The sequence below is a fragment of the Choristoneura fumiferana genome, chromosome 25 (assembly GCF_025370935.1).
Source record: "Choristoneura fumiferana chromosome 25, NRCan_CFum_1, whole genome shotgun sequence".
Taxonomy (NCBI): domain Eukaryota; kingdom Metazoa; phylum Arthropoda; class Insecta; order Lepidoptera; family Tortricidae; genus Choristoneura; species Choristoneura fumiferana.
In genome coordinates, this window is record NC_133496.1 from 2,848,435 (window position 1) to 2,859,550 (window position 11,116).

The 11,116-nt window shown below is 41.0% G+C and overlaps 1 protein-coding gene across 1 annotated transcript in view; it reads left to right on the forward strand.

Moving 5' to 3' along the window:
• Positions 1-123: 123 nt before the first annotated feature.
• Positions 124-11,116, forward strand: part of MetRS-m (Methionyl-tRNA synthetase, mitochondrial) — a 13,716-nt gene continuing 2,723 nt past the window's right edge. The window contains exons 1-9 of the mRNA XM_074107412.1: positions 124-459; positions 664-762; positions 2,131-2,312; positions 3,811-3,930; positions 4,356-4,464; positions 4,643-4,761; positions 6,312-6,463; positions 7,778-7,983; positions 8,437-8,631. Coding sequence (XP_073963513.1) covers positions 375-459; positions 664-762; positions 2,131-2,312; positions 3,811-3,930; positions 4,356-4,464; positions 4,643-4,761; positions 6,312-6,463; positions 7,778-7,983; positions 8,437-8,631 — 1,267 coding nt within the window. The 5' untranslated portion in view covers positions 124-374. The remainder of the gene's footprint in view (positions 460-663; positions 763-2,130; positions 2,313-3,810; positions 3,931-4,355; positions 4,465-4,642; positions 4,762-6,311; positions 6,464-7,777; positions 7,984-8,436; positions 8,632-11,116) is intronic.

Consider the following 11,116-nt stretch of genomic DNA (forward strand, 5'->3'; position numbering starts at 1 on the left):
CGAATAGCTTTTGGTGCTTTTGCAACAGAATGACATTTGACCCAGAGCAGACAAAATTGCGTACTCCGAAACGTGGCCTGTATAGCCCGTCTGAATTAAAAAGGTACCGTAATCACTACTAATACTTTAGTCTTGCGATGAATATTCTATTTAGAAGTGTTTTCTTCACCAGCTCTCGTGGAAATGTTTTCCTTTTGAAAGATAAATTTCCGTCGCGAAAATAAAACAGGCAGTAATGGTTTTATCACTTGCGCCATAATTCAGTTTACATTGCCGCTAGACAGAGATAAGCCGCAGCTGCATTCATTTCTCGTGACCTTTCTCTCGTGAACCGTTGGACGGAGGTTATTCCTGGAAAGTTTTCCAAAACAAATATGCGGTTAACTTTGCGTTTGTTATCATCTGCGGTGCAAAAAAGACCTTTTTACGTTACTACACCGATTTTCTACGTAAATGCCGGTAAGTTCTCTTACTTTTACATTTTAATTAAGGGCCTAGAGTACGACTATTTTTGGTGTAGGTAGTTGAACACAACAAACATATTTAAAATCTTTAATTTTTTGATTAAAATCATATTTTTCCCCGATTCATGGCCTAAACTGGTGTATTATTAAACACCCCCTGTAAATGAAATTTAATAAAATGTGTCCTTTCTATTTTTAGCACCTCACTTAGGCCACTTGTACACTGCAGTAGTTGCTGACGCCATTCAAAGGTTCGAAAAACTAACCCATCCGGACTGCAACATCATATTTAGCACAGGTAAAAACAACATATAGCTTGGTTCAGAAAATAAGTATTGATACAATTTCTAAGTCCACCTACATTTCTTTGCTTCTCATCTATTTTATAGATTTTTTTGTGACTAGTTCCACTTTTGCTGGCCTATTCTTATTGGGATGTCATTTAGTTTAGTTTTGTACCTAAGAATAGTTTTCCTAAGAGCGTTTTCAGATTATCCGATCCAATATTGGTATTGGATGCCGATATGCATCAAAGTTTGAGATTGGGGGGAACTATGATGTCACACCATGCTAACAAGTGTAGCCGTCGTGACGTCACACAGAACTAACTAAATAAAATAAATAACATGGGGCACGTGACACCAATTGACTAGTCCCAAAGTAAGCAAAGCTTGTACTATGGATAAACATACTTATATAGATAAATACATACTTAAATACATATTAAACATCCAAGACCCGAGAAGAAACATTCATATTATTCATACAAACATCTGACCCGGCCGGGAATCGAACCCGGGACCTCAAGCTTCATAGTCAAGTTCTCTAACTACTTGGCCATCCGGTCGTCATAATTTTTATATCTTTATATATCTTCATAATTTTTTGTTTAATTAGGTAACAAAAGAAAAATAGACAATAGATGACACAAGGATCCACCGTGATGGACACCATTCACGGTCTATTGAGACCGATAGGCCAATGTCTTGATGCGCGTCAAAAAGGAAATAATCAAATCCAAAAGTCGTTTATAAGACATCAATGACTGTTAATGAGTGTGTTTGTACTCTGACTCGCACGTTGCCGATTTTCGGGTGACTGTGACCACAACCTTTATAAAGGGTTGGATCTGAGCCTGAGATGACTTATCTGGTACAATATCCTATCCTACTAATATTAGAAATGCGAAAGTTTGTGAGTGAGTGAGTGAGTATGTTTGTTACTTCTTCACGGTTGAACGGCTAGACGGATTTGGATGAAATGTGGCAAAAAGTTAGTTTATAACCTGGATTGAACCAAAGGATACTTTTTAATCTGATATTCCCACGGGATAGGGATAAAATCTTGAAATTTAAACTGCTGGGTTAGTCTTGAAATTTTGGACAGTTATTCAACTCAACCTCAATGAAGACCACAATATAAATTTTGGGAATTCCCAGGGGAATTTAGTAAAATCCCGGAATTTCAATAACTACCAGATTGAATAGTAAACTCTAGTCATTTAACAAAAGAAAAATACTTATCCAATAGTTTTATATTGCAACTGCCTGCCTGATAATTTAAATAATAATAATTAATAATATTTTCTGATAATCTAATGACAGACTTATTAGATTTTTGTAGGACATTTATTTAAAATTTATTTGAAAAAAGTTAACTTTTTCAGGCACTGATGAACATGGCACGAAGATACAGCAAGCTGCAGCAAAAGCTGATCAGTCCCTCCTCGACTATTGCACCAACATATCTAATGAGTACAGGAACGTATTCCGAGATTACAATGTGGAGTACACAGACTTCATACGAACCACGGAGGAGAGGCATAAGACTGCGGTGAAACATTTCTGGGTAAGTTTTGTACCATTGATTAAACTGAATCACGTACCGGGGTGGAACCTTTTCATGATCAATTTTGCTATGATTTCTTTGGCAGGTGTATGAAATGGCAACATGACATTAATAGCGCAATGGAACAATTGTGGTACTTGATTCAGTTTCCTCAAACATACAAATATCTACTAAATCTAGAACACAGAAAATGTCAGAAATACACTATAATGTAAATTATTAGTGTCTGACAGAACATTTGGTGTCAAAAAGTTTTGGCTTGAGACTTGTAAGACTTTTCATTTGTGTCTACTTAATTTGTTTGCGTTTTTGACGCTTCACTGCTTCTTTGCATTATACCTATAAATATATTTGATTTGATAAGTGAATTAAGTGAATATTGTCAAGTTCAAGCATAGTACTAATTTTGAAGTGAAGCACCTATAAGTACTTATTTATTTATGATGATTATCATAAAAGATAATATAAAACATCCTATTAATTATTATAATAGATCTATTCAATCAATAGCTTCACATGAAAGTATTGTTATTCTGGGACAATGGGTAGAAATGTACGGAATATCATACCTGTTCCAATTCATAATATCATTGTTTTTTTTTATAGTCAGTGAATGATTATATTATCACTGACGGTCAGCATGACAATAAAACCAGCCTTAAGGTATTTTACATCAGCTCAAAACAGTATGGAATCGCGAGGATGTGCAAAACGAGATTTGAATTTTTGTTATTGTAATAATGAGCCGGATTGCTGCAACAAGACAGACAGTTTGCAGACTTGATACATCTCAATTTTTCTTTTGACAGCGGAAGCATTCTACTCTTCCACTGAACTGAATCCCTATAATTATTTATGCAAGTTTTATCTTTAATGTTGTAATGTTGCAATTAATATTCATTTTAAAGGCATATTATTGCTAATTGTGTATTTTGTTTTGTTTTGACAAAAATGACTTTCAGCCAATTTTCTTGAGGTGCATTTTTCTTGGCAATGATGGTTTTTCCAAAAGCGCTGGTAGTATAAAAAAAGTGGCATGTAAAGGAGCCCTTTTACGGCCTACTTACAGAAAAAACGGCTAGACCAACACATTAACAGTACAAAGAATACTTGACCAAGGAACATGATACAGGCACCTATCTGTTGCTTCCAACTGGCTGCCTGATAATTTAAATAATAATAAAACACGATTATCGCGTGTCTTCGCGCCGGCTCGGGCGGTACAGGTAGTGCCACGACAGTTGAAGTGAATGATTACATACATAGTTACATGAACTGATTGCATATATAAAAGGAGAAATACTGAAATTAATGAGGGAATGTCAAATTCCCACTATCATTACATGACATGTTTTTGTGCGTTGCGTTATCTCAACTCTGGTGGCACCACATATAATCTTTGATGGTAATTTTTGGTGGAAATGGGTCGGCGCGATTTCAATTCTCGTCCCACGTCTCGCTAGGCCTCTCGGCTGCATAATAGTCTTGTTTGTTCCAGAACAAACTAGTGGAAGGTGAATACGTGTATAAAGCAGCCTACGCGGGCTGGTACAGCGTCAGCGACGAGGCTTTCGTGCCAGAGGCGCAGCTGAAGGAGGAAATGAGGAATGGAATACAGGTATTTTAAACTGAGTTTACATCTTTTACCTTGCAACATTCTTATGTATAGCTTATGAGTTCTGGTTTCATTTGCAAACCATTTTTCAACCTCTTCATCTATTATGTACAATCCACTAATCCATGCTAACTAATATTATGAATGCGAAAGTGTGTGTGTTTGTATGTTTGTCCGTCTTTCACGTCGAAACGGAGCGACGTATCGACGTGATTTTTTGCCGTAGTGATGTTTATAGCCGTATTCCACACAGGCGAAGCCGCGGGCAAGAGCTAGTACCTATATAAATTAGACAGCTTAGAAATTTAAAAAAATGTAATATTTTTTTTCTGTTGCGTGTAAAATGAAAAAAAAGAAAAAATGCATGCAAAAAGAGAACTAATAAAAGGCTGTGAGCTTGTTTTGAGTTCACAAGGATGTTATTTCAGGTGAAAGTGGCAGCCGAATCGGGGCAACCTGTAGAGTGGACAGAAGAATCTAATTACATGTTCCGGCTGAGCGCTTTCCGGACGCATTTACGGGATTGGCTGAAAAATGGTAGGTATATGTTTTCAAGTAAGTTCATTCACCTGCATTTACACTATTTGAGCCACAGTGCGCGAAACGGACTCGCACTTGACCGGATAGTAACTCTATGTTACTCCAAATTAGACGCGTGCGAAGCCGCGGGCAAAAGCTAGTTTGCAATAAAGTGTTGCATATATAATTCTTACAGATGGCGTAATAACGCCAAGCAAGTTCCAGAAGCAGTTGCAAGAGTTGCTGGAGAAGGAAACCTACATCCCGGACATCTCCGTGAGCAGACCGGCGGCCCGCGTGCACTGGGCCATTCGGGTAATAATAAATAAATAAATAAATATCATGGGACACTTGTCACCAATGAGGGCTATCGCGTATGAATTCGCCACTAGAGGCGCTAGTGTAGCGTGAGGTCTCCGAAATGTCAAATCTCATCGTTTTTGGGTGAGCTACGCGGGTTTATTTACAATTAGAATAATTTTGTGAATATTTTGCAATATCTGAAATTAATTATGGCAAATATGCGTTCCGGGGCAATGAATGTCTGTGTTTTGAGACAGTTTTGTCTTTCGGAAACCTTTGTCCTCCCTTTTTTCCGAACTAAACGGGGACTATGCAACACTGTGGCATGCTCGATATTTATATTACGGTACGGTTTTAAATATGATTTTAAATATGATTTTAATCTATACTTTGTTTTCACGCCCGTAATAACAGACTTTCAAAACCATACTTAAAAACCTCACGCAACAGTGCGCCATCTAGTGAGACAAAAAACGATAGCCCTCATTGACCTAGTCCCAAACTTAAGCAAAGCTTGTACTACGGATACTAGGCAACGGAAAACATATTTATATAGATAAATACATATTAAACATCCAAGACCCGAGAACAAACATTCGTGTTATTCACACAAATATCTACCCCGGCCGGGAATCGAACCCGGGACCTCAAGCTTCTTAGTCAGGTTCTCCGACCACTTGGCCACCCGGTCGTCAAGACGTCTTCCGGCGGACGTATTCCACCACATCGGCGACTGCGACAATGATGCAGACGCGACACATACAGTGCCGTATTCTGCGTGGCCGCTGTCATGCCCTGATCACACGTACCGAGTAGCATGGCGAGACAGCAAATTGGTACTCGGCCGAGACAATAGGGTGGGCGAGTAGGTGTTTACACGCATTTTGATTTCCTGGTGACAGTGGCCAATACGCGGTAGCGCGGCCGCTCGCTACGACGACGCTACTGACTGGCGAGTGGCGAGTGAACGAGTTCATACCTGCCGAGTGGCGAGCGAGTTCGGCGCGGGGGTATGCTGAGAGAGTGCGGGGTGGGCACTCGGCCTATTAGGCCAATCAACTATTTCACCGACACTTTGGGCGTCTCCTGCGTTACCAAAATTGTCTCTGGCGTTACCAAAAAATCGTACTTCCAACAAGATATTTCACGGTTTAATAGGTTGAACTTACGTAGGATGGCATGTATTCATGTACACCATCTATTAAATTAGGGAAAAAAACATGTTTAGTTACAAAATTCTGCAACTGTTTGAAAAATGTCGCGGACAGATTAGTGTCGGTAAAAAAGTGATTGGCCCATTAAACAAACCAGGGTCCGAGTGGCGCGCTCGCCATTTTGCTCGGCGAGTACTCGTCACATAGTACACACGAACCGAGCACTCGGCCGAGGACACTCTCTCGCCACTCTACTCGGTACGTGTGATCAGGGCATCAGCCCGGAGCCTGGATCCGGTTCTGCAGAGCCACACTGACTCTTGCAACGTTTCTTGCGAGTCTTGCTAATGATTTACGCGTGCGAAGGCGCGGGCAAACACGTACATTAATGTAACTTTCTCTACGCAGGTGCCCGGTGATGAAGAGCAAAGCATTTACGTGTGGTTGGACGCTCTCATCAACTACTTGTCTGTCGTCGGGTACCCTGACGAGGACGCTATGAGAGCCCGCGGCCGCGCCTGGCCCGCCGATGTACAAGTCGTCGGGAAGGATATACTCAAGTAATAGTTTTAAATGCACTAAAAACTAGACTATGGCCAACGAAAGCTGTGCCAGACAAACAGCGGCAAATAAAAAAAAATGAGGCTGACAACACTGTACACTGATGAAACGATGTTGATACTTAGATATTTATTAAAATTTTCCAGATATTAAATTATATTTACTCGAGACTTCAAGCTGCATCAACATTCATTATAGTAATGTGTGAAAGTTGATGATGCAGTAGTACCTTGGTAAATTTTATGACCTTTGTCAGTGCCCATTTACGTACAGTCTTTGGACCATTTTGACCAGATTACATACATAAACATACATAAAATCACGCCTCTTTCCCAACGGGGTAGGCAGAGACTACATCCTTCCACTTGCTACGATTCTGGCATACAACTCTCGCTTCCTCTACATTCATCAATCTTTTCATGCATGCACGTCGGCTTAGAGTACTCCTGACCCGACCTTTCTTCAGAACGTCCCCGATTGACCAGATTGGCATTGAATATATCTTCTAACATTTTAATTTTAACATAATCTTATTACATTTTCCAGTTTGAAGATGGTAAGGAGGTTGAATTATACAAAAAATAATTTATTTATTTCTTAAAGCAGAAATATCAAGATTATCTAATCCCGGTTAGAATGACAATATGTCAATTTGACAGTCTCAAAAATGATACCAGATTAAAGTTTCGTAAAAAATGCGTGAACAGCTTTCGCTGGCCAGAGTCTTTTACATACTTTGGCTACATTCCACTTAACGCCCTCGACCACGACCGCTGAAACTGCCGTCTCACCGATGTTCACCATTTTTAGCACCCCCGTCCCCCTCCCCCTTGTCACACAGATTCAGGATACTACTCAACAGAGTGGTCATAAGTGCTTGTTATAACCTAAATTGAATAAAGATATTTTGATTTTCGAAAGAGTTTAGTCTCAAACATTTTTGACCCGAGAATTTTATATATATTAGATATTTATCCGTTGCCTGATAATAGCTTTGCTTAGTTTGGGACTAGATCATTTGGTATCAATTGTCCCATGATATTAATGTATGTACTAGCTTTTGCCCGAGGTTTCGCCCGCGTGGAATTCGGCTATTGCGCGCTGTGCCTTCGGGAACTGTGCATTATCCGGGATAAAAAGTAGCCCATGTCACTCTCTGGCCCTTAAACTATCTGTATGCCAAAAATCACGTCGATCCGTCGCTCCGCTTCGACGTGAAAGACGGATCAACATACAAACACACACTTTCGCATTTACAATATTAGTATGGACTAGTATGTATTTATTATTGTTATTTATTTATTTAAACACAGATTCCACGGCATATACTGGCCAGCGTTCCTAATGGCAGTCAAGTGGCACCCGCCGCGCCGGATCGTTTGCCACTCGCACTGGACGGTGGATGGCAACAAGATGTCCAAGTCGCGAGGGAACGTGGTTTGTCCGCGGACGGCTGCTGTCGGCAAGGAAGCGCTCAGATACTTCCTGCTGAGAGAGGCTACGCTGCATAGTGACGCTAGTGAGTATTTTACAAGTTTCACCTGTCCCGTTGTCTGTCTGTCTGTCTGTAATCAAATCTTGCAAGTTAAATTCGACCAACCTCCAGTGGTTGGAGTGACTTGAAATTTGGTACTTATGTAAATTGCGTGACAATAGAATAATCTGGTAGTGACATCCCGGCCAGGAACGTCTCCACAGGAGGGAACTCTTCAACGGTTAATGGCATCAACTTGAAATTTAGTATGCAAATGTCGTTTGGGTGACAATACAAGTACAGTCAACAAAAAGTGCAGTCAGCATAAAAAAGCTTGTATTAAAAATGTAATTTTTACCAAAAAATTATTTTAAAAGGAGGACAGAGTTTTGTCGTATGCTTTAATAATGACCCTTATATGGAAAAACGCAAAAAAAACATAAAGAAATAAATTCGTGTTCCATGCACACCCCTTGTTCCCATCAATACATTTTCCAGACTACAGCGAAACAAAGCTCCTGAATACGATAAACTCGGAGCTAGCCGACACTCTGGGCAACCTTGCGTCCCGCTGCTGCGGCGCGGCGCTCAACCCGCGCGGCGAGTTCCCCGCGCTGCACGAGCACGAGGCCGTGCAATGCAGCCGCGCAGAGGTCAGCCAGGAACTGATGGACCGCGTCGCCACCCTGCCAGGTAACGCTACCACTACTGATGGACCGCGTCGCCACCCTGCCAGGTAACGCTACCACTACTGATGGACCGCGTCGCCACCCTGCCAGGTAACGCTACCACTACTGATGGACCGCGTCGCCACCCTGCCAGGTAACGCTACCACTACTGATGGACCGCGTCTCCACCCTGCTAGGTAACGCTACCACAACTGTGGACCGCGTCGCCACCCTGCCAGGTAACGCTACCACAACTGATGGACCGCGTCGCCACCCTGCCAGGTAACGCTACCACAACTGATGGACCGCGTCGCCACCCTGCCAGGTAACGCTACCACTACTGATGGACCGCGTCGCCACCCTGCCAGGTAACGCTACCACTACTGATGGACGCGTCGCCACCCTGCCAGGTAACGCTACCCACTACTGATGGACCGCGTCGCCACCCTGCCAGTAACGCTACCACTACTGATGGACCGCGTCGCCACCCTGCCAGGTAACGCTACCACTACTGATGGACCGCGTCGCCACCCTGCCAGGTAACGCTACCACAACTCACAGCTACTTGTTCGGTGTCAAGACAATTACTAGCAGGGTTCGAGGATATATATCAATGGATATGTATCCGATATAGATTCTTCTCAGCAGAGGTTTTCCGAACCGGTGGTTTTTTTTTGACATTCATAAGTGCTTGTTATAGCCTAAATTAAATAAAGATATTTTGACTTTGACTTTGACTTTGATATATCAAATGGTTTCTATGATATATATCAATACAAAAATTGGTTTAAAAATTTGATATTATTAAGTAAGTTTTGGCTACTTTTTGGCCTCTGTGACTATATCTACTTCCCAAATGTATATGGTGTTGGAGTAGTTAAAAGATACTCCCAAATAGTAAGTTCTAATGCATTAATGACAACACTTCTGCCGGCGTTAATGGCATCAGTCGTGTCAGAAAAATTTCGTTACGAAAGAGTAAGTTTTGTTGTGTTCATTCTATTATTTTTTACAATGAAAGTAATTGATAAAGTGCAGAAACAATTGTACTTAATTTATTTTTCATCACACTTGCTCGTAAACAGTGTCGTAATATGCAGGCTACCTTGTTTGCAACCCCCCAAATAAAACCCCCGACCTTAATGTGCTTGTCATGAAAACCCCGTGGCGGTAAATGAGTCATTGCGCGTATTCATTTTCATGTCATGAAGCCCAAGGACGGTAAATGAGTTTGTTACTGAATGGGTGTGCTGCTGCTCCGTGCGCTCGCTGCACACGCACGCCATGCACATGCTGCGATGCCAAGAGCGCAATCAGCGTATCGGCAATTTTGATAAAAATTAGTATTCTTTTACAAATATACAATTTTACTCGCAAGAGTGATGAAAAACATTGTATGTCGCACGGGCGGTACTAGAATTATGAACATAGACTCATTAAAAGCCATCAGTCTTCGACTTCCGGCTTCTAATAGACTCTCGTTCGTAATTCCTTATTTACCGCCCTTAAGACACAATTACTATTACAAATAATAATATGCCTTTCATACAAAAATGGATATATCTTTTGATATATATCATAAATATCCGATATTTTGATATTTATAATAAATATTGGATATTTTCGAACCCTGATTACTAGTCCCGCTATTTACTCGTAATTTATATTAGTCTCGGTTACTAGTCACTAGTCTCGTATAGTATAGTAACATTTTCCATTTTGAGGATGGTAGGAGTAAGAGTTGAATAAAACAAAAATAATTCTCTCGAACTCTGCTGTTGATCACTAGTCTCGGCTACGACTTGACAACTAATCTCGCAGCTGCTTGTGATCACTCACTAGTCTCGGCCACTGATGTTGTCATTAGTCTTGACCACTATTATGGTGACTACTACTACTGTTAGCACCAGTTACCGTTACGAATGTTATTCACTGATCTCGACCACTAATGTTCAACCACCAAAAAAGTATCGGCCAATCATATTGGCCACTTTTTGTTACTTATCTCAGTCTCAATTTGTAGCGACAGTACAGTCACCAGCACCAATATCTGACACAACAAGCGTGCATAAATGTCTGATACGACTCTATTTCTAGGGCCGGAAGGACGTGTCAGATATTTTTGCACGCTCCGCTGTGGCAGATATTAATGCTGCTGACTGTACCTGAGCCATGTATAATTTACATCACTAAGAAGAATGAATAGTGAAAATTAAGCCTCTAATCTGATACGCAAGAGAATTACCACATTGTCTCACTCACAGACCAACTTCTATATGGTCATATTTTCTGACTTGCAGACCTGTGCCCCATCACTACGCCAACTACCAGTTCTACAAATCAGTGGACGCAGTAGTTCACGTACTACACCTCGCCAATCTCTTCTTCGAGACGCACAAGCCTTGGGAACTCCGGAAGGACAGCAAAAAACAGAAAGAACTCGACGTTATTCTACACATCACTATAGAAACACTTAGAATCTCGGCATTATACTTCAACCTATAATACCA